The 27,090-nt window shown below is 39.4% G+C and overlaps 3 protein-coding genes across 3 annotated transcripts in view; all 3 read right to left on the bottom strand.

The window, feature by feature from the left end:
- atrx (ATRX chromatin remodeler) overlaps positions 1–6,068 on the bottom strand; it is a 39,804-nt gene extending 33,736 nt beyond the window's left edge. Inside the window, exon 1 of the mRNA XM_066648442.1 lies at positions 5,897–6,068. Within this exon, the coding sequence (XP_066504539.1) occupies positions 5,897–5,916 (20 nt within the window). The 5' untranslated portion in view covers positions 5,917–6,068. The remainder of the gene's footprint in view (positions 1–5,896) is intronic.
- Positions 6,069–7,389: 1,321 nt separating this feature from the next.
- Positions 7,390–14,165, bottom strand: nup62l (nucleoporin 62 like). Its single transcript, XM_066648991.1, has 13 exons — positions 14,049–14,165; positions 12,134–12,641; positions 11,735–11,985; positions 11,375–11,446; positions 11,163–11,258; positions 10,877–10,987; positions 10,597–10,705; positions 9,437–9,581; positions 9,011–9,060; positions 8,739–8,873; positions 8,496–8,607; positions 7,678–7,744; positions 7,390–7,590 (listed from the first exon to the last, which is right to left on the bottom strand). The coding sequence occupies exons 2-13, from the start codon at positions 12,622–12,624 to the stop codon at positions 7,499–7,501; spliced, it is 1,731 nt and encodes a 576-aa protein (XP_066505088.1). The 5' UTR covers positions 12,625–12,641; positions 14,049–14,165; the 3' UTR covers positions 7,390–7,498.
- A 1,704-nt stretch (positions 14,166–15,869) lies between these two features.
- On the bottom strand, positions 15,870–24,430 carry cnga2a (cyclic nucleotide gated channel subunit alpha 2a). Its single transcript, XM_066648990.1, has 7 exons — positions 24,331–24,430; positions 22,179–22,286; positions 21,199–21,309; positions 19,861–20,037; positions 19,009–19,116; positions 17,377–17,483; positions 15,870–17,290 (listed from the first exon to the last, which is right to left on the bottom strand). Exons 2-7 carry the CDS (start codon positions 22,283–22,285, stop codon positions 15,870–15,872), a joined length of 2,031 nt encoding a protein of 676 aa, XP_066505087.1. The 5' UTR covers position 22,286; positions 24,331–24,430.
- Between the last annotated feature and the right edge of the window lie 2,660 nt (positions 24,431–27,090).

The raw sequence follows: 27,090 nt of genomic DNA, 5'->3' as shown, positions 1-27,090 counted from the left end.
TTGGATTTATAGACAGAAAGCCAAAGGAAATCCATCACTAACCCCTTAAGAGAACACCATTAGCTTGTTCTAAAGCAGTTATTGTGTGTGGATGACTGGATCAAAGTCATAATTAATCATGAATCTGCATTGTCTTTGTAGAAGACTGGAACGTATAGGCTAATGCATTTGTAATGAAACAAAGATGACTCACTGAAAATAATTTACTCAATATTTTATATGTAAAGTGAATGACTAGAGAAGATGGCAATCATTACTTCAAGTCAATTCAGAGGTGACATTGAAATTTTGAAAACTTATTCCAGTTTTGCAATTAAGTCATTTAAGTACGTTTACAGCATGATGATACATCTATCCACAGATTCTCATCTCAATTTAATTGAAAATGAAGGCGAATTAACAAAAATCCATGCTGCACAATCTCTCAACCACTATTTGAAAAATCTGGAGTAGTTTAGTGAATTATAAGCCTCAAACAATTCAAGCCTGAGGGGTAACAAATATTAATTGTGAATTTATTTTGTTGATGGGTCCACATTTTTTCTCTATGTGCTCTGGAAGAGACAAGGCATATTATTTATTTTATTTAAGGTGTGTTACACAAAGCCAGAATATTCAGTTATTTAAATAAAAGTGTCATATCAGTGCGTTTTTATTTCCTACTAAGATAAGCAGTTGGATGTACATCCTCATTTTGACAGGGAGCAGTCCAACTTTCACCACAAAAATCTTATTATCCACAAGTATGTATTTCTGCTCTAGAGAGAAGAGGAGAGTGTGTGCGAATAACTTTCAGAACACTACTAGGGATTTCCATCCATCCATCCATCCATTATCTGTAACCGCTTATCCAATTTAGGGTCGCGGGGGGTCCAGAGCCTAACTGGAATGTACTAGGGATTATATAATATATTATATATATATTATAGAATATACTAGGGTGTGCAAATAACTTTCAGAACACTACTAGGGATTTCCAGTCTTTATAAATAACTACAAAAAAAAATCCACCTGTATTCATAACCATTTTTACAAAACATTTGATTTCAATTTGCTGTGAGACATTTAACTTTACATTTAGATACACTAAACTCTCCAAATGTCTATCACAGAGTGCATTTATATGCACTTAATAATACGATAACTGCACAAAATCTGGTGAATGCGTTTACATGCACTTGGGAAATATAGAAAATTTAAAAAAAAAAGGTAAAACTGAGTTTAAATGAGTCCACAAATAATCTGATTTCTGCTTTGCAACAACCAGTAATATCACAGAAAGATGTGACATAAACTTCCTGCTGTGAGTTTAGTAAACATTGACCCGTACTACATGTTTCTTAAATATGCATCTTATTTCCTTATGATATTTAATATTATGCAGTGCTGATCTTCTCACAGCTTTCTCTACACTGCTGAAGGAGACCATATTCTTTAATGAGCGTTCGTTCATGGACACAGCACGTTTCACACTGTTAGACAAAGGCCTGAGCGTCTGGATGCATGCCCGCAGAAATGACTGGTGGGAGTTTTGTAGTACTTAATGAATTTTCAGATACGAACCGACAGGGCAACTTCAGGATATGTCGAAGATGGCTATAAACCTTATCCAATTATGTTTGTGCACATGCGCAAAACAGAAAAATGCAAAAGAAACCGGGGTATGAGAAATCAGATTACGGCGCTGAAATCATGGATTTATTAATATGATTTCCAGACCTTACTCCAGTCTCAGAAATTAGAGTACGCCGTTTACATGACCACATGAATAATAAACTGCATAAATCTGATTAGGAATTAATTATTAAGTGAATGTAAACACATACTCTGTAAATGTGAACAATTCTTTTTCTCGTTTCTCTGGAGCTGTGATTTGTTTTAACCAAATCACTCTGACTGATTTCTACAGCTTTTTTTAATAATATAAATACACAGAAATAAAAAACAGGTACCACTTTCCTTTGAATGTATAAGCTTAGATGTTGCCATTATGATTTAACCCCTGGTAGTGTTCCACAAAGCAGGATTTATGCATTAGCTAGATAAGAAGTTGAGGACTGTGCAAAAGGAAAGTCCCTCAAATCTTTTCCTATTGAATAGACTTGACTTAGGGCTCAAAGACCTCCTCCAGTGAACATCAGGTTTTTCACATTGTTAACATCTATGAGTTTTTTTTATGTACTAAAAGACATATTATCAGGAAAATGACCATTCAATGGCATGTGTGAGCATTTCAGCTTTGAAACTGTAGCTGAACAATAGCAGTCTCAAACAAGTGAATTCAGATAGAGAGCATATCTAATGTCATACACCTACCCCGACATCTTGTGGGGCAGAGCTTTTGAGCTGCATGTGGGCAGTAGAGGGGCAGGTGGAGATAAAGGCAGGGAATAATTGCATATTCATAGATATTCATCTGCATATACATAATGAAGTAGAAGGCGCAAATAAAAGCTACTATTAAAAAATGTAGGCCCTAAATGTTTTTTTTCTTGGATTGTTTTTGTTTATGTTTATTCTTATGAATTCTACACTGTTCCTTCCAGGGTTCACCCGGTGTTTTTTTTTTCTTTCAGTATACTGCTGTTTTTATTATACAGGTTTAACTTGTCTGGCTTTTTAATTTCTCTTGTGGATCTTAACATAGGTTTGTCTCTTACTCTTGTGTGTTTCATTGCCACTTTCACACATGAACACTGGAGAATTTTTAGAGCAACTTTGGACAAGAGGAGATTTTCATTGTCAGATGCACTCTTGCAGAGGGAGATGATACACATGATTTTACGCGTGGTGCAGGAGATCCTCAGGTACATTTCCCACACCGTTCGCACATTCTCTGATTCAGACTTTACCCAGAGTCTATACTAGGGCGCGAGGAGGATAACGTCTGGGCAAGACTCAGGACGAATGTTGCAAATAAAGCTCCTCTGGTTAAACTCCAGAATATTTCTGGACTACTGTGCATGTGCAAAATGGGCATATCTCTGCTAGAGTTGTAAACATCATGAGAAGTGGTAGAAGATTCAAACTCAGCACTGCTGCACTATCAAACAGTTTTATGATTCTTCAAAGACTTCAACAATTGTGTCTTGTTCTTTTCTTAAAACGCATAACCTTGGAGCAGCTTCATTGTCTCGGATATCATTGCCTTTCATTCTGATTGTCTTGACAATGAATGAATATATTTTGCTGATCGACCACACACCGTCTTTCATTAATAAGTTTCATTCCAAAGTTGTGCATTGTGGTTTTTCTCCTGAACAGAAGGGAAGAGTGGTACAAATTCTTCTGTTCATCAGTTCTGCAGGTGAGAGGCCACATTCAAGCAGCAAGGCCCTCTAGCTAAGCAGTGCAAGATAAGGGTCATACGATCAGCAGCCTTAATGCCAATAGCTGCTTGATCATGTGTACTCTTTTCCGATTTACACTAAACTATGCATATAAGTAACTAAATGTGACATGTTGAAAATCATACTGAATCGAGAAATCGTGTCTTTGCAAATAAAGCATGGACCATTATCACTTACAATGATATTTGGAATTACGTCTTGTAAAGATAAAAAGGTGTCATTTAAAGAAATAATAATAAAAAAAAAAATACTACCCAGTATTCCTTTAGATCCCCTTTAGATGATGTGATAGTACAGTAGACCCCGCATGTTTGCCATAAATCCTCTGTGTACATCTATGTCTCTAGCAGTTTCTTCTGCAGTCTGCTTTGACTTTGTATCAGAGCCAGGAAGTGAGGCAGAAAACATGGGCGCCTCTGTGTATTTGCTCTCAGATTCTATCATGTTTCTGGAAGCATAAGTTGCAGTTTTCCAATAGTCACTTTTGCCTGCAGTAGCACAGTGCTTAGACCACATAAGACGCATCTGTTAATAACATGATGCTCTTTGTCATGTCAAAGCACAGGTGCGGTAGTCAATGCTATTTTTTCTAGTCACACTCATAATTGACCCTCCATATGAATTCACTTGTTTTGTGCAGGAGTGCCTGCAAGTGTGATGTTTTTTGCTGAAATGTTGAGAATGAACCCAAAATCCCCATTATGCAATAATCAAAGAAAATTGTATCCGCCATATGGTGTTTGACACTCTCATTGTCTAGTCAGCTTCAGATTTAACATCCAAAAGCCTTGTGAAAATACTATGTATAATATTTTACACCTAACATTTCACTGGTATTTTCTTCACATTTGGAAATCTGGCAGTGCTCCCTTTTAATGTTTTTATTCATTTTCTTTTTCCCCCCAGATTCTTAAATCTGCACTCTTAAATACCTATTTTGTTTATCAGACCATGAAGTTCACCAGGTATGTCTGTATGCCTTCAGTTCTTTAGATTGCTCCAAACATTTGTTATCCTGTCCAGTCCTTTATTTTTATTATTATTATTTTTTGTTCACAGTGGTGTGGAAGCAAATCTTTCATATACCTAGAAAATAAATGTCCTGTCTATTGTAGCTCTTCAGCAGCAGTGATCAGATTATGATTTCGATATGAACAGTATAAAATCAAGTAAAATACTTCCAAGAACAAATGTTATACATGACATCACCATCAAACATATTGGCTTTGTCAATATATATATATTTTAAAACAAAATTTTAAATTGAGTGCACTAAACTGAACAACAGGGCCCTGTAATGAATGTGAGAAAGGTGTTTAAAAATAATAAAATTGCTACTGAAATATTTTATATTGCGATATATAAATATAATGATAGTGAATTACTGTCCAGCCCTAAATTTCCCAAATAAATAATGCAATCAATCAATCAACCAACCAACAGATAAATAAACATTTGTCCACTGCATTTATGTTCATTTATCTCACACTAAACCAAGACTGGTGAACTTAGTCAACAAGTAAATGGCCCTGTTGCTTTTAGGGTCAGACAGTAATACACACAGAATGGGGACATCCTATTAGAGACATGCTCTCAGCAGCAAAGTGGCTGTATTAAACAGATTAAAAAAATCTATCTATGCCTTTAGATGTTTACATTTTTTAACAAAGCACAGGACATACACTAATCCTGCTTCTGTCTCCGAATCCTCAAATATGTTTGTGCTCAGTTCATAAAAAAGTATAGAGTCTCAGACTATTTTCAATCATTTTTAAAGCTGTCTGTCTTCACTGCCTATGTCAAACTTTATTTTGCATTTATTTATCAGTGACAGTGCGTATTAATCAACGAGATTTAAAAAGCCAGAGTTAGTGGCTTTTATTCCTGGTACCATGTTATTGTTTATGTTCGTTCCTATGAATAAATTAGAATGAACAACGCAGCCCCTTGAATGGATAGTTCGCCCGTTGCCTAGCGACACCTACAGGTAGTTATTAGTTATTTTAAATCATTTAATATGAATACAGTCATTTTTATGAACCGACGTGAGATTTTGGGGTTTAATAACCAGGACTGAAGAAGGATGTTTTTGTATATTTATCTGGCTAACCTGAACAATCTTGCTTTGTGGCATAACGTTACCCCCGTGCTTCCTGTGTCAACAACTCAGGCCTTGGTCACATTTATACATGTATTCCTGTTCATGTGCGATTCACAACACCAGTGCAATATCTAACAGCAACGTACACGACATTCAGAGAGACTCAATGTTCACCTTCAAGTTTCTGTAAACTGACGGAGCGGAGAGTAACGAAAACCACCGCTAACGAAGCAGACAGTTCATGCTGCATATGATTAAGTCCAAAACAGGAAAGGCTTCAAAAAGACACCATACCACACCGCTGTCGTCGTATTTACCAAAAGACAACACTATGTGATCAAAATAAGATGAACACATGAAAAATCACAGAGTGCCGGTTAACGTTACTCTTTTGTGATAGGTTCTAATAAATAAACATCAGAGCATTTTCTGGCTAAATACATACCTGACGACCTTGCTGTTCATTTCTTCCTAATCTGGAACACGCAGGATGTCAGCATCATGAGAGTAAAATGAACCTCTAATGTTGTGTCGGAGAATATCGGAGAAAAAACGTGAAATGCCCGCTTAAATCAGACAAAGCGAGGCGCCATGTTTCCCCGCAGAAACACAGGCGCTGATTGGCGTATCTCTCTTGGCTCTGGTCTCAGTCAGTCAGGGCCGCGTCCCAAAAAGCGCTGTGCCCCCTCCGTACCGCGTTATGTCCACGGTCTGAGTCTAGCTTCTGCACTCAAACTATACACTGTACACCAGGGCAGAACTGCACGCAGGCGGCTCGTATCTCGAATGACTGTTTGCTGGACAATGTTGTGCGTTAGGCAGTATTTTAATATCTACAAAGTGACCAAGTTAGGAAGCAGGGAGCCGTTTGAGATTGAGCCGTGAACAAATATCAGTGAGGAACCAGCACAGTTCCCTGTGTTTGTTTTTTGCACCGTACTGTCTTTCTCACTTTATTTATGCAGCGGTACATTTAGTAAAACAGTTCTGAGAACATAAAATAACGGCTCCTCACTCGGTAATTCAATAGGTGTACACGAGGGAACCGTAACGGAACGTTTCTGTATTTAACCAAGTTTATATTCGCGCCTCATCTGTTATTTTTTAATCTTCCTCAGTCACTCGTCCGTGTCTGGATTTAAGTTCAGATAGTATCATCTCTCTCTTACGGCACTCATTGATGTGAGATTTATCCAGTCATTGTCTAATTAAAAATGTGTCATGAACTATGGGAGTAGACGAAAACATTACTTTTGTATAATAAATGACAAGCAGTCAAAAACCCAGATAATGTCTTTTGCTATTGTTGTAGAATACTAAGTCACGTGTTTCAATAATTAAAAACTGTCACAGACACACAGAGGGAGTGACTGCAGGTTTTATTGCCCCACAATTTGAATTACTTTTCAGGAGCCGGGACATCCGGGACACCAACGATGAGGAGTCGATTCATTAGGATTTTCTCTTTCACCTTAAATGCTGCAGTAGTTGCACTCTGTCGCCGCTAGATGGAGACATACGAACACAACTTCCACACCGGGGAAAAACTACACCTTTAGCTTCTTTCCGCGGATATTATCTCTTTATTATACATTATCTCTGTCCCGGATGTGTAACTGAATTTTTTGTAACTCGTATTTTGGCGTCTGAATTTCGTCTACCGAATTAGAGAAACTTCTAAATATATTGTTTACATTTTTTATCTGAATTTAACATTGAATAACAGTGAAAACGTGTTCTTGAAAATTCACGAGTTCTATTCAAGAGCAATTATATTCAGATGAATAATGTCAGTGCAAAAAATAACAAAAACAAAGTCAGTGCTACAAATTCAAAGCTGGTAATATTTTGAAGTCTGATGAGACAGATTTGCTTCCATACAGGTAGACCACATTTATTTGACAATATGAACGGAAGCCAAAAGATAAATACAATAAAAAGCAAAAACATGCTAGGCAGGTGTAAAAAGCAAGCTTCTTTATTGCAACACTATTACCAAAACATTAATATTCATTTACACTACACAAGGGTCTGTTGTCTGCTGGCATCACTGGAAGTTCAGACGAAAGCTCTTCTCTTGCTCCTTGCTGCGACTCTCGCACAGCTTTGACACCTCTTCAACACGCCTTTGAAGTAGCACTGTACAGCGAAAACAATCATTAGGTGTAACAACATTCAATTTAAAGCATCACATACTCAAAGGCTAAAGACTTAAGAGATACTAACCAGAGTTTTGTTCTACCCACTGGAGGGAGTCCATGTGTGCATTGAGGATCTTGCAGATCTGCTGGAGCTAAAGCAGGAAGATTTTAAAATGAAATGTTATTGCATATTTAATAAGCATGGTATCTGCACATATTGGCCTAAAAATGATCACGAGTATTGAAACTAACATAACCCATATAGACTGAACACAGACAACTAAAACACAATCTTCTTAAAAAAAGTTTAAGTAAAAGACCCCAGATGCTGAGTAATGTGATTTTATCCATCCATCCATTCATTATCTGTAAGCACTTATCCAATTCAGGGTCGCAGTGGGTCCAGAGCCTACCTGGAATCATTGGGCGCAAGGTGTGAATACACCCTGGAGGGGGCGCCAGTCCTTCACAGGGCAACACAGACACACACACACACATTCACACCTATGGACACTTTTGAGTCACCAATCCACCTACCAACGTATGTTTTTGGACTGTGGGAGGAAACTGGAGCACCTGGAGGAAACCCACACAGACACAGGGAGAACACACCAACTCCTCACAGACAGTCACCCAGAGCAGGACTCGAACCCACAACCTCCAGGTCCCTGGAGCTGTGTGACTGCGACACCTACCTGCTGCGCCACCGTGCCTGTGATTTTTATTTACAAGCCTAATAATGACTCTGATTTTTAGTTTTACTGATTTTTTTAATTGAAATAAAACATATAATGTCTATGTATATTCAGATTTATTTAGTTCAACTGTAAAAAATGAACGTGTATATTTGTATACTAAATGGCTATACTCAGCGTCATCTTTTAAGTATGGACTTTCACATACCGGGTCACTTGTGTCTGCTGGCCCGTTGGATGTATTCAGGTGCTCGATGATCTCTTTTAGATCTTGGGACATTCTCTTCAGCTGAGCATCAATATTTTCGGCCAACTTATACCTTCCAGAAAGTCAATGATGGAACATGTGAAAATAACAGCACAGTGTTAATAACTGATAAATTAATCTTATGCAAATACAATATTTGCTTTACAAATGTTGTCTAAATGGTGGCAGGTGAAAACTACATACGTTCTCTCTCGCTCCTCATCAGCATTTTGCATATAAATGGTTCCACTTTGCTCCTTCACAGATTCCTCTAACGGTGCCAAAAGTTCTTCTAACTCTTTTTGCTGTGACAGGATAAAGTCCAACTCCTGATCTAGCCTGAGATATCGAAAAACAAGTACAAACAGGGAATCAGACAAATATCAGCTAATGTCATTTTCATATCACACCTGAGTAATATCGATAGTGATATCAATTAAAATGATCAAGTTTGTTTCCCAGCTCCACAATCTTACCTTCTTTGGTCCAGTTTAACTTTCTCCATGTCTTTATGAAGGGCTGTAATCTAAGAAAAACATCTCATTAGCCTCAAACATATGCAGAAAAACAACATAACTTTAATTTAATCAACTATATTAGCCAGATGACTCCAATGTATTAACACCAGGATTCCAAAAGTTGTTTTATTAATTGGGATTTGCATCTATTTTTCCAAACGTTTAGCAAAAAAAAAAAAATTCTTGAATATGTCAATCATTTTATTTCCCCTAACTCTTAATTTAATATTTACATCTCAATAACTGGATTGTGAAAACAATGAGAGATTTACTGCATTCCATTATCTGTTTTGCTGAAAGGATAACGCTGCATCCATTTACTAAAATAACAAAACCTTTACTTTGCAAAATACAAGACAAATATTAAATTCATATTTCAGCTACCTTTTCTCCATTCTCCACCAGCATTCGGTCCCAAGCATTAACCTGAGTTGCCTGCTGAAGAAAATGTCTTTCTTGGTCCTCCAGCTCAGAGCTCCATTTATTGATCAAGGCCTCCAACTGGGCATATGACATCACTGGTGCAGTGCTATAGGTCACAGTAAAATGCAGTTTTAAAAAAAGCAGAAAATTTAATTGTAAAACAATGATCAAATACATTTTTTGCTTCACTCAAGCCCAGGTATTACAGTCAAGAGACGTCACAATAACTGATACTTCAGTACTAATTCAATTCCAAAGATTTTAAAAACAACAGTTCTTGCTTCCTGTGGTACCGGAGGTGCTGAAGGTTTCACAGATCTCCCTGACAAGGTCACCAGAAGCCTACACGCTAATAAGCAGATAAAGATAAAACAACACCAACATAAGGAATCGCACTGGCAGGAGAAGCAACAGGTCCATTACAACTGGGTTATTAAAAAATAAATAGGAAAATTTGGAAGTATTTTGTATTTGAGTCTAATGACAAAAAAAAAAAAAAAGAGCGACTCACACAAACCAAGCATGCCAGTGCTTACATTTGTCTCCTTCAAAACCAGACATTATTTGAGTGTTTCCGTCAAAACTTTCATTAGTAATTTTAGGGTTTGTTTAAAAATGTTTACAAAAAGTACAACAAATTCTAAAAACAATTAAAATATGTAGCTTAGGCTCACAGTTTTCCAACAACACGTCAATCGAGTCTGTAGACCAATCAAGGTCCAAGTTATAGGGAAGTGCACCAGCAGAGCACATTCAGTTTTACCGACTAACAGACCCAAGCAGCGCGAGAGACGACCCAAATGGTTTTATTTTGCAGCCACAACCTCAAGTCACAAAGTCTTCAAAGCTTAGATTTCTTTCACTAGTTGCCTTTCTCCCACTGAGACCATTTAAATACAGGAGGGGTGTGAGGGAGGTTGCCTCGCTCTACAGCCAATCAGCCACCTTCCAACACATCGGGTTAAATAAAAGATTTAAGTTGACATGCATTCAACGTCAATGCTTAATTGGTTTATTGTTTGTTGTGGTATCAAAATTCATATTGAGAATTGTAGAATTTTAGTGTTATTGGTACTGACTTGTACATTTTTTGTATCATGACATCCCTAATTACAGTGTACCTGGCTGTGATGGTAGTAGTAGCAGTGACTGCTGCAGTGACTGGAGCAGCAGAGGCAGCAGGCTTCAGACCAAGAGAAAAGCCTGGAGCAGCTGCTGTTGTAGCGGCAGCTATGGAGAAAAGAATATACATTTCAGAAATATCAGTAATAAAGTCCACTAGTTGGAGAGGACAAAATATTTATAATTTTGTAAGTGTTTATATGCGAGTATACTGCTTCCTTTTCTGCCTTGCCTTTTCCATACCCTAAATTGAGCAGATTTTGATATTTTAAAGAATACCTGTTGTTGCGACACTAGTCGCAGCAACTCCTAGTGGCTTGAGAGTCAAGCTTGCGGAGGCACTGGCTGCGGAGGTCACAGCTGGAGCTGTTGATGTTACTGGGGCTCCCACTGGCAGAAGAGAAGAAAACACAGAGTGATGCATCTTCATTCATTTTAATGCATTCTAGGCACTGGCCAATGTAACTGATATATGTCCAAATATGGAGTTGTACAAACAAGCAGGATTGATTTTGCTATAAAATGAAGCACAATATTCAGTCAAACAGATCATTTAATATCTTACAAGTGAAGTTTGTGGCTGGTGTTAGGGGCATGGCAAACAGTGAGGATACTGGAACAGACTGGTTAGCGGCTGCAGTAGTAGCTAGAGCTGGGGTGGCTAGTGATAGGAGAAAAGTAAAATAATCAACAGATACTGTATTAAACCTTTCCCTCCTTCCCATCTTAGTGTTATTATAATGGTGACAAGAATCATTTTTAACAATACACACATACCTGCAGGTTTGATCCCAAAGCTGATTCCTGTAGTAGAGCTGGATGCAGGTACAGCACTTGTCAGTGTGAGACCTTTACAGTGAGTGTTTTACCCCAAAAAAAAAATCAATGATAAAATTAGAAAACATGAGAGTTACAGGAAAAAAAAGTTGCAGGAGCACAGTCATAGCAGCTGGGCTAAAAAACAACTACAGATGATTCAAGGAATTAAAAAATCCACAGTGGAAAATGTGTAAACAGAATTTATTATTATTTTTAAATAAAGACATTACCAGCTTGTTGCACTAATATTGACACTTCTATAAATATGCCATAAAAATTCACAGCCTTGTGGTCCAGAGTTTAACAAGGCAAACTCACCTGTGGGTGCTGAACCCAATGAGAGCGCAGGAGTGGTCTGTGCCGTAGCAGGTACTGTGGCCTGAACTTTCGGCATGCCAAAGCTGAAGCCTCCTGTAGACTGCTGGGCTGCAGCCGTAGTCTGGGCAGAGAGACCCAGTGTGAAGCCTGTGCCACCGGAGGAGGACGCTGCTAGGTTTCCCAGTGGCATTCCAGTTGTGGCGGGCAGAGAGGCCGCAGGAATGTTAAGGCCTAATTTTGGTGTGGCCGCACTAGCAAGAAAAACATTTTAAAGCACATGAATATAATAAATGTCTAAAAATCTGCCACTCGGAAAATGATAGAGTCATTTTCCTATTACATGACAAGAAAATTATTTTCAGTACATCTGCCCACTAATAATTATCAAAAGAGTCTTACCCAAAAGAAAAACTTCCAACACCGGTGCTATTTTGTGATATGGCACCAAAGGAAAATCCTCCTTGTGAGCCATTACTTGTTGCGGGCTGTGCAAGTAGTCCTGCTATTTGGGATGTTGTAGCTGGAGCCAGAGCCTGAGACTGCATCAGAGGCTGAACCTGAGACTGCATCAGAGGCTGAGCCTGAGCCTGCATCAGAGGCTGTGCCTGAGCCTGCATCAGAGGCTGTGCCTGAGCCTGCATCAGAGGCTGTGCCTGAGCCTGCATCAGAGGCTGAGCCTGAGACTGCATCAGAGGCTGAGCCTGAGCCTGAACCTGCGCCAAAGGCTGAGCCTGAGCCAGAGGCTGAGTCGGGGTTCCAAAAGTGAAGCCACCTCCTGCTGGTGTACTGGTCTGGAGTCCAAAACCTGTGGCAGCTGGAACTGTGGCTGTAGTTTTAGGGGTTCCAAAAGTAAAACCCCCTCCACTACTTTGTCCAAATGAGAATGACATCTTCCACTTTCAAGACACTGAAAAATGGAGGAAAACATTAAAAGGTAGGTTTAGTCAAAGTCTAGGGTAAGTCTGAAAGATCAAAGATGCTGCAGTTAAGTCAAACACTGAAATGAACTTGTCCAAAAATCTAGCCCCAAGAAATAAATAGTTAATTGACCGTTCAGAGCTTCTCTATGCTTCACACACACCTTTCATTCGGCAGATTCTAGTTCTCTCCTTATTTTGGTTCTAAACGTACTACATAAGTATACTCCACCCTAAAGAAGTCAGAGACCAATTTATATTTATTCAATTTACAGTGGCGTTTCTATCAAAGATCAAGAACCATGGCTGGACATACACAAACTGCATATGTCTGTTTAAGTATTTTAATTATAGATCTCCGCACAGATACTTTTAAGAAGGTGGTTGCATTTTCTACAACTCATGATCCAATTAATGTCAGATCCTGTGACACTGAGCGCCATGAGCACAAGCAGTTTTTTAGTGTGATTTGTCAATTTTGCAAGTAGTTTCTTGTTAGTTGTTTTCCTCATTATAAACTTATTGAAAGCTGAACATCCTTTCAGACCCATAGTGTAGAGACGTCCTTTAACAGTGGATGGACAGAAATAGTGCACATTTTTTTCAGATCTGAAACAAAAGTGGAATTAAATTTTTACCCCTCAGAAAGTTGAAAGCTTTGGTTGATGGTCTTTGTGGTTTAACCATTTACACGGCCCCAGTTTACTACAACTTTAAACATTTTTTTAAAACACAAACAGGGTTTGGTAAAAGTTCTTTTAAATTCCACGTGCAAATGGGCCATCTTATAGCCTTTATAACACCATCAGGATTATTTACTGTAAATCTAATACGTTCTACCAAATGGAGATCATGACTGGAAATTACATTAAACGAGTGACTGGATTTTGACGTATTCCAATATGTTTCTTTAAAGTCACTAGCTATAAAGCACGTTATCCTAGTCTTGTTGAAGTTAATTAACCAGCTGGCAGGAAATAACGGGCATTATTTGAGGTCCCTCTCTTTAAGCTGGAAGGGAAAACTGGCCAAGTCTGTATTTATTAGTAATGTGTTAACTCATGTAGATAATACCAACATATCATCAACTATCAATTAAACTATTATCAATTTAGTGGACTACAAAGGGTCAGGTAACGTTATAAATGCAATAATCGTAGATAAACCATTACGTATTAATGTTAAGCATTACTCTATAGAACCGAAGAGCTTTGCCTTTTCCTCATGAGTTTGTTACCATCACAGTTAGCCTGAGGAGCTAACCGAAACTACACAGCGCTAAATATCTCTGCGTCCGCAAAGCACTCTTGAACAGGCCCGCGTATCATTTATACTACTATTTTATTGGAATTAATGGAGTAATAAGTAAAAGACGATAAAGGAGACATTAAACTTACCTCAAAACAAACGGAGATAATTTCTTTCCATACCTTAAAAGAAGCTAAGCGCGCAAATACAAGCCCGTCCCCTCGGCGTCCGCTGTCACTAAAGGACCTCGACGACGTTCTCAGAACCGTATCCAAAATGGATCCTCGTTCCCTACATAGTGGACTACATCGGTGGTGAAATGCTACTTCTGAGCATACTCACTATGGTACTAAAGAGTATATCACAAATAGTACCCCACTATTAGCAGTATATTCTTTAAATCACATCATTTTTAATATTTATGGGGAACCAATCTTAAATTAAAAAAGGTTTAATAGGCGATTCACTCAAAAGACTCCAAGGTAGTGATTTGGGATGCAGCGGAAGTTCCCCGTTACATGGCCTGTCTAAAAGAGAAGCATGTTTCTCCAAAAAAGCTGAGACATGTCTTTAATGGGGCCTTTAAAATTACTATGAAGTAAATATTTTTTTCATTGTTTGAACGCAGAGATAAATAATAAAAAAATTATTGACCTCGGGAAAACCATACACGACAGTAGACGTAATCCTGAGGTCTTGTGATTAATTGTATTTGGAGTAAACCGTAAATGTGTTATTGAATAAATTATTTATTCATTTTCTATAAACGTAAATTTATGATCCCATGGACAGGCAATAGCTTAATAATTCTAGAAACGGTCAGTGAATCTAAAATTCAGGTTAATTCACGTGGTAATCCAGCAAGTGGCGCTGCTGTTCAGAAACTTGTAACGTTACAGTTTATAGGAATTCAATCTCCAGGTAAAATACATCTTGCAACCTAAGCTGCATCTGTTTTGAACATGTTACGTTTCTTGCTACAGTGGTGATACAGCAGAAGGTTAATCTTGCTTGCTAATACTTAAACTGAGCTATTTTTATTGTCAAAATCATAGCATCAATTGGACACCTAAACTCACCTAGGGTCAACAGAATGATACCTGATTTAGAAAGTATACTCAAGAAATCTCTAATGCCTTTAAAGTGGTTTAACTCTAACTTTACACCTTTGCCTTCATTCAGTATGCACAAATGTATGAATATGTGCATAGTTTTCACCTCTATCTCAACACAGCCCTCCACCACTCACCTTCAGTTGGAAGCCCTGCCCGGCAACTAGACGTGATTGGTTTCTCGGGCGTATGAAGTAAGAAATGTTGTGTGTCTGAATCTGTTCGTTAGAGACCATCCTTGCAACATTGCCGTTTTAAATCTGAAATGCTCAGGCATGGCATTGGCTGTTTAATTCATTTGTGACATACATTTTAGCTTTTAAAACACACCACAGTAACATGTTAACAAGGTAAAACACTTGATTTTACAATTAAGGGAAACACATGCTGATAAATGAGAAAATACCCATTTAAGATATTGCAATATTTGCCATGTTGTAAATGATAGGGAAATGTTTGTAGAGAAAATAATGGAGTTTTTGTCTTTTTTTGTGATTTTTGTGTATAAAAGAATAAAAGAATGCTTCCTTTTTTAACAATGCATTACTCTGTTTATTTTCAAATGAGAATTTTATGTATGTCCTGTATTTCACATAGAGACAGTCATTTGCGGTCAAGTCAGCAGAGATAAAATATATTCACTGCTGCTATTTAGGCCCCACTTTTAAGTACATCCACAAGAACAAAACAGATATTTTGAGGGAAATCTAATTATATACAAATTATTTATATATATATTCACATTTTATACAGTTCTGAAGCAATATAAGGCAACATACAGTCTTCGTATGTTTCAATCTTCAACTAAAAGAGACATTATGCCTTTATTCATATCCAGAACAAATGAAGACGTTACATTCACAGCTGAATATTAACCTCACTGTGAGTGCCATCTCCATCAATGGTGCTCTCATTGCCGTCAGACAGAAAACCGCTACCAGAGCGCTGTATCCTGCACTCCAGAGCTGTGAGCCTCTGTTTGAGCCGCTGCTGAGTGGTCGTGTATTCCCCCATCAGCCTGGCAAAGCGGGTCTGCAGGGTATCCAGGGAGGCCTCCAGGCGCTCTACTTTCTCACCCATTTGTTCCCCTGTGAGGCCCCCTGCACCCAGCTCTTCCAACAGCCCCTCTTTCTGCAGGATTTCTCGGCCCCTCTCCTCTAGCACTTTTTTGGCTTCAGGATATTCCATCACAGCTTCCATCAAGTCATCCTTGGACAGGCAGAAGAGGTCTGAGTAGCCGATGCTTCGTATATTGGCAGTGCGACGGTTGCCCATCTTGCTACCCTTGATGTTGAGGATGCTAATCTCTCCGAAACAACTGCCAGACGTGAGCATGGCAAACTGTGTCACGCCATCATCGGCCACCACAGCCAGCCGACCTTCCTTGATGATGTACATCTCCTTACCAATGTCACCTTTCCGACAGATATAGTCTCCAGGGCTGAAGACTTGAGGTCGCAGCTTGAGAACCAGCTCCACTAACAGCCCAGCCTCACAATCCTGGAAGATCCGCACCTTCTTCAGAGTGTCTAAGTGAACATTGATAGCTATTTCCGCCCGCAGTTTGTTGGGAAGGTTCTTGAGCACCTCTTGCTCATCAATGGCTTTCTTGTTGGTCCAAAGGTAGTCAAACCACTTAATGACCCGAGCCTCCAGCTCTTTACTGACCTTCCGGAACTGCATGTAGTGCTTGATGGCATCGATGCGAGCCTGGAACTCAGCACGTGTGGCGTTCATATTGGAGATCATGGATCCTACGTTTCCCACAATGGTGGCAAAGATGAGGACACCCACGAGGAAGTCGAAGATCACAAACAGGTACTCCTCATCTCGCACTGGTGCAGGCATCTCCCCTATGGTGGTGAGAGTGAGGGTGGACCAGTAGAGGCAGTAAACATATCCCCTCGTCAAGCTGCCGAACTCAGGATCAGAGATGTTAGGGTAGACCCACTGGTCAGAGCCAAATCCAATCGACTTTGAGATGGCAAAGTAGATGCAGGCATTCCAGTGGATAATGACCAAGATATAGAGAACCAAGTTGCCAATGCGGAAAGTGTTGGGGTAGCACGTGCGCGTTTCTGTGCGGTCAAAGAATTCAAACATCCGAGAGAAGCGCAAAAGACGATTAAAACGCAGCTCTGGGACATGGATGCCTGTAGCAAGGTAGGCCAGGTCCGTGGGCAGGATGGATATGAGGTCCAGCTTAAACTGGAGTGTCCGGATGTAGGTGTCTCTTAACTTTTTGAGGTCTTTCACCAGAAGACCTTGCTCCAGGAAACCTGCAACAAGGAATCATCCATGTTATTTGGTATCTGAAGCAATGACCTCTTCAACCTAAATATGATATTTGACCAAGCCTTCTGACCTGTTCTCAGTCTCACACAGGTGTCCAGAATGTAGACAAGATCAGAGAGGTAATCCAGAACCAGCCACACAATGTAGTTCTTGGTTTGAAGCTCATCAAAGCAGGCCCTGTTTTTGAAATATGAATGGCTAAATTGTGAGCCTGTGGGAGAAAATGCCCCCCTTTGCACTTGGCACAATCACAGGTATTTGCATAAATCATCATTTAAATAAGGGCCTAATTTAGACCTGCTTGCTTCATTAGGTTTGAAGCTCTTTAATCAATTTTTTTTTCATGAAGCTTATTAGAACAGTGCTAGCAGATAAGGGTCCCTGCCTTATCAGGTAATAGTAAAAGTGGCCAATCTGAAGAAATCCCTTGTGTATTATGCTCTATTGTTTTTGAAAATGGATCTAGGCCAAACTTTTATCACAAAACTATGAAAGAAAAGACAATAACTCAGACATTAGACAGCATATGTACAGCATTTTAAAATGATTTTGTAACATACAGTACTGTGCAAAAGTTTTAGTCACTTAATATTATTATCAAGCAGAATATCTGGAAACAAACCAGCTCACAACACACCAGCTAATTTTCAGAGGGGAAATCCTTTTAAATTTATTGTATTTTTATTTATTTATTTATTTATTTTTGTAATGAAAAGATAATTTATTTATTATTTTTATTATTTATATTTATATATACAAATGGTGCATATATAATTCATTCATTCATTCATTATCTGTAAGCGCTTATCCAGTTCAGGGTCGCGGTGGGTCCAGAGCCTACCTGGAATCATTGGGCGCAAGGCGGGAATACACTCTGGAGGGGGCGCCAGTCCTTCACAGGGCAACACACACACACACATTCACCTATGGACACTTTTGAGTCGCCAATCCACCTACCAATGTGTGTTTTTGGACTGTGGGAGGAAACCGGAGCACCCGGAGGAAACCCATGGAGACACAGGGAGAACACACCAACTCCTCACAGACAGTCACCCGGAGCAGGAATCGAACCCACAACCAGCGACACTACCTGCTGCGCCACCGTGCCACCCTTGCATATATAATATTATATATAATTACAATATATAAATAAATAAAAACACAGTACATTTAAAAGGATTTATTTCCCCTTTCATTATTATTTGATGTGTTGTGAGCTGGTTTGTTTCCAGATATTCTCCTTGATCGTATGGATTTTTTAAATCAACAGTGCACATTATTTGACATACTGAAGTATTTATTAACCTGTAAAACTTGGTATTGGATGATAACTTTAGATAACACTGGACTGCCATGAGGAGAGATTTGGAAAAGGTTAAACCAACTCATTCACACACAGAATATCTCTATTTACTGTAATAATAGGTGTTTGTATTTATTCTAATAAACTCTTAGGCTTTTAAAATCTCATATTCTCAGGTGCCTACAACATTTGCACAGTTCCGTAGCTTTTGGAGGCATTCAAGGTTTATGTAATTTATGACATTTTGTCTCTATCAACCATTGGGCAATTGTGCTTCTGCAAGTCTTTTTCTAGAATTGATCTTTTGTATACAAAACAATGCAGGCTTTTAATGTCATTAATGTCAATGGTATTGTAAATAACTACTTATAAAGCAAAATAAAAGATAGCACTTTTTACCTGGCCACCAGGATACACCAGTTGTACAGCACAGCTGTGGCAATGAAAAACAGCCAGTGGTAGTACAGGTCATCTGCTGCAGCAAGGATGAAAACATCTGACTTCTTCCTATTAAAGATTCCCAAAAAAAGAGTGTTTTTTGTACTAAATCTATCATTATTTTAGGCATACAGCTAAGTCTATGCTTTTTTGAGGTATGCTTTAAGGTAGCCTTAGAAAACTTAGCTTCAACTCAAAGTAGACCTCTCGCTGGATCAGATACAGGGGACAGGTTTTAGAAATAAATTCTGTGGTGCAGTAGTTCTTTAAATCAGTGTTTGTGACCATCGATTGAGAGTTTACATTATGGATAATCAAATACAACCCGCAGTTCCAAATGTATTGTGTTGCATACTTGCATTTTTTAGGGTTTGGTACTTTCTACTACATTTTCAGAACCATTAATAGGATCCACTTGTGTATAATACGTCCTGTCCAAAAACATGGAGGGTAGGTGAATTGGCCTCTCTAATAAAATGTCCTGGTGTGTGAGTGAATGAGTGTGTATGTGAATGAATGTCTGTATGTGTGAGTGAATGTGTGTGAGCCCAGATATGAATTGGTGCTCTGTCCTGGGTGAAAGCCTTGTGCCCGATGCAGTCCTCCAGGTGGACGGTCGTTCCTGGTCGAGAGTACGCTGTGCGCATTTGGCTGCTGCTTCTCACCAGTGTGTGTGGATTGAGTGTTCTGAGCGTTCAGAGCAGTGTGGATTGTAAAGCGTCCCTGGGTGTCTAGAAAGGCGCTATATAAGTGTAAAGATACATACATACATACACTGAAAGGTTTATACTCTAAGAGAACAGAGGCTCTTACTTGGTTTTGACACTGCTGTCTGGGTCCTGCTGGTCCAGTCTGTTGCTGCTGATGCGGCTGGGAGCAATGCGAAGCTCAGGTCCACGAAAACGCTCCAGAAAAGAGTCTGGCCTCTCTTCTTCATCATGAAGACTTTTATGAGCCCATTCACGGAGCGTGACCACCATACTCACCAACCTGGCACACATCACAGTGTCCTTGTACAATTTCATTTTTGCATTGGCATTTTACTGTACACACAATGTTAGGGTACAGTGGTTATAGGAACACAATGTCTCAGGTGGTTAATACATCACAGGAAGTTCTAGAAAATATTTGTTAATAGTTTGCACCTTAATAAAATGGGAATGGTTGGTGATATTAACTTCCTGTTTGTGGCACATTAGTATATGGGAGCGGGGAAACTTTTCAAGATGGGTGTTGACCATGGTGGCCATTTTGAAGTCTGCCATTTTGGATCCAACTTTTGTTTTTTCAATGGGAAGAGGGTCACATGACACATCAAACTTATTGGGAATTTCACAAGAAAAAAAACTATGAATCGCACTGAATACATACTGAACCTACAGATACTGCTAGCATTTCTCCTGTGGTGTTGCTATCAGTGTGTGAAGAGTGGGGGAAGAGGGTTGCATTGACAATCCAACACAATGGGCAGCACTTTGAACACATTTTATAAGTGGTCATAAACATGTAAATAACTCATGAAAGAATAAAATTACATTAAAACCAAGCACACCATTGTTTTTCTTGTGAAATTCCCAATATGTTTGATGTGTCACATGACCCTCTTCCCATTGAAAAAGGTGTATCCATATAAATGGCCCACCCTATATATTAAATGTAGATTTTAAAATGATGTGGATTTCATACACCCAGTTTAATCTCCAGGACTTACATTACATTCTTATATTTAACACAGTTCTGTACTGAAATCTTACAAATGTTCACCTCTCCTTCTGTAGAAAAGAACGTAATGTACCTTTAGTGAACAAAACTGGACTTTACAACCACAGTTGGACCTTTAAAGGTACATTTAGAGTGTTAACGTCTATTTTACTGCCTATAATTTACCTCTGCCTTACCTTTTTTGTTTTTTGGAGAGTGTACATTTTCATCATCGATATTAGATATTGAAACTCAGGAGACCTGTATGTTCACTGGTTGTTTTGGGTGGCTATATTTAAATTGTAGACATTGTGACCTCTAGTCCTTTTGACTATCATTGTAAAGAAATCAAGTTAAACGTATCCACATGTAATCATTTCAAATCAAACATCTATAAAAGGCTTTGTTTACATCTCAATAACTAAACTGTCCTTTGAGCACAGCACTCACCGTGAAAGGGCTCCCCTTCCTCTGAAAGAGTTCCGCGAGTTCAGGCCTCGAGGCTCCAGTGTGGCCACCCTCTGCAACTCCGAAGACGTGTCATCACATATTGATTGGCCACTTTAGGACACACAGTTGTTAGTATATATATAATATGCTTATATATGGCACATAAAACTTGACAGTATTTGGCAAAAGTTACATCTCAAAATGTCAACCAAGTAATTACTAATTTTTCAGGAGATGTTTCTGATAAGAACCCCTGCATTTTAAAAAATAAATAACTAAAAAGTTCTAGTTCTTGTGCCAAATTCATTCACATGGGTTCAAAATATAAATCCTTGGGAGTAACAAAGACCTGTTAATGACACGTGTTTCAAAAAATGGCATAAAATGTGACATCTATTATGTTTTCTGCAACATTTCATGTGACCCTTCTTAATAAAGGGCACAAAGCTTTAATTCTGAGCCTGAAAATGTAGATCTTAGATTTAAAACCACAGAGAGATTAGTGACGAGAATTTTAAGGTAATTAATGATAAGATGTGTTTTGTTTTATAAAGTTAACTTTGGAAACACTATAATTTACATTTGATTAGAATGATTAGAATAATGTAAAACAGACTTAAAATGAGCAAAAATGCCACAGAAAGGTTGAATTAAACTGTTATGTGAATCAATTTAACCAATTCAGTGTGAAGAGTCAGTTTAAAGGAATGTTTTTTTCATAGGTCTTGGGGCAACTACCCTCTTCACCCCACTAGCGAGATACACTCAGTACACACAGTACCTCAGTCGGTCAGTAAAGACTCAAAGGGCAAAAGCAGCCCAGAAAGGAAAAAAAGGTCCCTGCAGACTAGCAAACCTCTACCCATAAGACAGATTAAAATTTTGTATTTTTAGAGACTGGTTATAACACAACCGAAGTCTGACTTTTGTTCAGTACTGTACAATATTCAGAAGTGTAGGAACAGAGTTGTGATTCTCACCGGCTCAGCATGCTGTCTGCTCTCTCGGAATCATCCTCCACTGAGGTCTTCACTGAGAGCCGATGGGCTGTGAGATCTGTACTCTCGTCCAGCACTTGGCCTGTCATGCTGTAACACAGTATATGAAATTTAGTACATACACTCCTGGAATCATCGGGCGCAAGGCGGGAATACACCCTGGAGGGGACACCAGTCCTTCACAGGGCAACACAGACACACACACATTCACTCACACACTCATACCTACGGACACTTTCGAGTCGCCAATCCACCTGCAACGTGTGTTTTTGGACTGTGGGAGGAAACCGGAGCACCCGGAGGAAACCCACGCGGACACGGGGAGAACACACCAACTCCTCACAGACAGTCACCCGGAGCGGGAATCGAACCCACAACCTCCAGGCCCCTGGAGCTGTGTGACTGCGACACTACCTGCTGCGCCACCGTGCCGCCCCATGCTCTGGACCCCCGCGACCCTAAATTGGATAAGCGGTTACAGATAATGGATGGATGGTACATACACTCACACTGTGGTGGTACCTTCAAAGGTACATATTCAGTACCTTCAGTTATGGAACATCATTGTACTGTATTCTATATTAATCACAGATTTATAAATTGCACAGATTTCACATGCTCTTTTTCATCTCCAGGACTTCTGTTGATTCATTTTACAATATTAATGTAATAATTCATCACATATGAATGCATAACACCATATTTATGTCAAAAGAGATGCAAGATGAGGAGGTGTCCCCAAACATTTGGCCATATAAGGTGTAAGGTGTGGGGTTAGTGCACGGAAGTGTGTCCTTATATAGCGTTGTCGCATCACTTAAAGGTATTATTAGGGTTTGTTCTCTTTGCTGCAGTGACTGCACCTGATTTAAATAAATAAATAAATAAATAAACAAAACTATTTTGAAATATTGCTGTGAGGATTTGATGCCATTTAGTCACAAGTTCATTAGTGAGTGCAGGTACCAATATGAGATGATTGGCTTTGGACCATGCCAGAAGTGTAAGGTGCTTCATCACTCCTGAGAATGCAGTATCATTGGTCCACATCACAGTTATTGAGTGTTTATACCCCTTTAGCTAACACTTGGCATTGGGCATGTTGAACAAAGAGACTCTCATTCTACTGGCCATGCTTTCCAATAGAGATTACACAAGCATCTTAAAGTTACACGTGTAGTGAACAGAGGTCGAAGAGGATGGCCATTTGGGATCAAATCCTTCAGAGAAGTTGCTGTCACCGTGGAGATAGCCTTGGCATCCATAGCAACCATGTGTAAAGAAGTAGTGATTAGTTCCCCACAATTTGAATCAATAAGTGCTTGAGGCAGTGAAGTGGGGCTACATGTGTTGACTCATATATTCGCGGAGTACAAGACACACACACACACACACACACGCACGCACGCACGCACATGCACACGCATACACACAAACTGACCAAAGGAGACTGAGAACTGGGTTTTATACTTCATTTGAAGCTGATTTCACCGTATTTGAGCTGACTGTTTTATTTGTAGCAATAATCCAGTTAGTTTTATTCCAAGTGTAGAAGCAGATTTACAACATATTCACTCAGATTACAGGAGTAATACTGTAATGGTGTTACATAAGAGAAAGAATATATGAATTTGCTGTACTGTCTTAACTGCAGCTGAAAGAGCAGAAAACTAAAAGTCTCATTTTCTTTATAGAACCTTAAAAAAACACACAAATATATAAAATACGTTATGTTTGTTTATAAACCATAATTACATTTATAGTCCTTAGCCCTGGTACATTATACATTTGTTTCTATACATTGTATTGCACTGTAATGGAGTGTTAGAGTTTAAGAAAATAATAATTTCATGTGGCATATGTCATTTATTCAATTTATGTCGCTTTCCAGTCGTCAAAATTAGGGTTAGGGTCAATAAACACTGCCATGCATAAACTTTTGCATGACTCTACATAACCTCCAACCAAGAATTAAGAAAAGCAAATGCTCCAATCCCTTGTGTTGCACATGATACATAACAGACAAATATTATGGTTTACATAATCCTTTTTTATGTGTATGATGTGACTGTGATTTCACAGTTTACACAGTGTTGTGGATGTATGTACAGCCAAAACCTGACCATGCACTCACCTGTCTTTGCCAGACGTAAAAAAAATCCACTTCACAACTTTGTTCGTCCCAAAAACTACTCCTCCATCAGTGGAATGTTGTGGTCCATTTTAAAAGTCATGCCTTTTAAGTGTGTTCTCTGTTAAGAAACCTATTCCTCAAAGATTAAAAGTGTCATCGGTGTGAGCGGCTCGTTTTTCTCTAGACAGGGGTCTGGCAGTCACGACTGGAATAAATAGAAATCACATCAGGAGACCTGGGGGAGGGGGGGTGGAGAATGGAGGGATGAGAGAGGAGAGGTGGTACCATATGGCACTTCAGACATCACACACACACACACACTCCATCCTGTCTTCAAACTGCACTTCAGCAATCAGAATCAAGCAAGTACTGTTGTGTCCATCTCCTGTTGGTGTGGATTTTGGAGTACAGCATCTTTCAGACAGTAACCAGTGCTGTGTTGTGGAGGATGGATGGTGGGTCTTTTGTTCACCGAAGCTCATTGAAATTCACACAGACCCTTGTCTCTTTGAAGTGTGTGTGTGCTGATTGCTTTGAGTGTCGTGCCTCTCCATGTGGCTGATGCCGGACCGCATAAGAATTGAAGAACTCCACCTACTGTTGGGTCTTTAAATCATATAGTGTAGTGATTTTGATGCCAAAGCAGAATAATGCAGAAGCGAACATACAAATGAAAGACAGATGGAGCACACTGCCTCATCCCACTTCCATAATAAACTCAGATTTGTAGTGTTTAATGCAAAATAGTACAGTTAAATAAGGTGAAATAGTGAAGCTGGTTTCTATCTGAGTTGATCTGTGTGCTCTGTGAGACCTGAGAAGGATTATGATGAAGAATCCCATTATCATTCATTATCTGTAACCCTTATCCAGTTCAGGGTCGCGGTGGGTCCAGAGCCTACCTGGAATCATTGGGCGCAAGGCAGGAACACACCCTGGAGGGGGCGCCAGTCCTTCACAGGGCAACACACATACACTCACACCTGTGGACACTTTTGGGTCGCCAATCCACCTCCCAACGTGTGTTTTGGACTGTGGTAGGAGACCGGCGCACCCAGAGGATACCCACGCATACACAGGGAGAACACGCCAAACTCCTTACAGACAGTCAACCATCCGCTTTTTATGCAAACAAAGGCTCTTACAAAAAATTCTAAGCCTTATTATCATAGCTCCTGCTGTATCCATGGCATTGGTTTGAGACGCTGATAGTTTTTGTCTTGTATTATCCAAAATTATGTTTTATTTTTTTATTATTGGACATTAATTCATTCATTCATTCATTCATTATCTGTAAGCGCTTATCCAATTCAGGGTCGCGGTGCGTCCAGAGCCTACCTGGAATCATTGGGCGCAAGGCGGGAATACACCCTGGAGGGGGGGTCCTTCACAGGGCGACACACACACACACCTATTAACACTTTGAGTCGCCAATCCACCTACCAACGTGTGTTTTTGGACCCTGAGAGGAAACCTGAGCACCCAGAGGAAACCCACATGGACACAGGTAGAACACACCAAACTCCCTGGAGCTGGGTGACAGCGACACTACCTGCTGCACCACCAATGCTGCCTGGTTGCCCTTCAGTAAATCCTATATTGCACAAGGACATGATTACAGTGTTGTTATTTAACCTATCTCTGTAATAATATGAAAAAACCGCTTCACTGCGTTAATTTGAAACAACCTTCAGTTTAATTTCCATTCAGAATGGCTGTCTGAGTGGCACAGTGGGTACTGTCACAGCCACACAGCTCCAGGGCCTCTGCCAGGATATGATCCTTTCCTGGGGGGTCAAGTTTGTGCATCAGTTTCCTCCCACCATCCATAAACGTGTCATGCTAGGTCTATCCAGGGTGTGTTCCTGCCTAGAACCCAATGTTTGCATGGAGGCTGCCAGAGCCACCATGACCCTGAAAGAATGAAGTGGTTACAGAAGATGAATGAATGAGTGAATTGCCATAAAACCAGAAAGGCCAAGATGGTCATTTTGAAAAAGTGAAATGTGACAAAATAAACCTCCATACTTAGTGTTTCTTTACTTGTTAATGTTTCTGAGCGTTGGAGGTGGCAGTTTTTGTAACAGTGAGTAACACTGCTGACTTCAATGTGGTACACCAGTGTTCAACTTCACCCAACTTTTTTTTGGCCACAACAGAACATGTTTTGTCTGTGTGAGCTGTTTCCTTTCTGGGAATTTCAACAAGTCAGACATTATTTAACCCTCACATATTCAGTAGCCCACTGGAGCTTTTAAAAAGTACATTATTCTCAAACACATACATTTAAATGTGGCCTAGACATTTGTTATGGCATCTACAATTTACAAAAGGCTTTTACAGCTCTGTGTTGCGTTATAAATGAGCAACGAAAAACGTAAAACTAACACTATCTAGACGACGACTTTGGGCTCATTTCTTTTTTTTTTTAGCAGAGATGTCTTAAGACACTGAGGAAGGAAATTTTGACAGAATTTTCCATTTAATGGCCATTTAGACTGAAAATGCAAACACCATTTTCAAAAATTTTGGGATGCTCCAGATTCTCTGAATCTTTCGTGTACTGCAGATGATGAAATCCCAATGTTCTTTAAGGTTTTAGGTTGAGAAACTTTATTCTTGAATTGTTACACTATTTGCCTGTGCAGATTCATAAAATCCACATAATTACATTCTAATCCACACTTCACCCCTCCACATCATTACATATGAAAGACCCAACCTCTCGGAGAAGCTCTTTTTAAACCTAGTAACCTCACT

The sequence above is a fragment of the Hoplias malabaricus genome, chromosome 17 (assembly GCF_029633855.1).
Source record: "Hoplias malabaricus isolate fHopMal1 chromosome 17, fHopMal1.hap1, whole genome shotgun sequence".
NCBI lineage: Eukaryota > Metazoa > Chordata > Actinopteri > Characiformes > Erythrinidae > Hoplias > Hoplias malabaricus.
This window is presented reverse-complemented; position numbering and strand designations above follow the sequence as displayed.

Excerpts from the sequence above, each read along its gene's own strand:
- nup62l (XM_066648991.1), bottom strand. The coding sequence starts at position 12,624 with ATGTCATTCTCATTTGGACAAAGTAGTGGAGGGGGTTTTACTTTTGGA. Across the intron at positions 11,259-11,374 it reads CTTTGGGATCAAACCTGCAG|CCACCCCAGCTCTAGCTACT; the intron begins GTATGTGTGTAT and ends TCCTATCACTAG. Across the intron at positions 9,061-9,436 it reads TGGTGGAGAATGGAGAAAAG|ATTACAGCCCTTCATAAAGA; the intron begins GTAGCTGAAATA and ends TGTTTTTCTTAG.
- cnga2a (XM_066648990.1), bottom strand. The coding sequence starts at position 22,285 with ATGACAGGCCAAGTGCTGGACGAGAGTACAGATCTCACAGCCCATCGG. Across the intron at positions 20,038-21,198 it reads GGAAGGGGAGCCCTTTCACG|GTTGGTGAGTATGGTGGTCA; the intron begins GTGAGTGCTGTG and ends GATGTGTGCCAG. Across the intron at positions 17,291-17,376 it reads CTGTGTGAGACTGAGAACAG|GTTTCCTGGAGCAAGGTCTT; the intron begins GTCAGAAGGCTT and ends TCCTTGTTGCAG.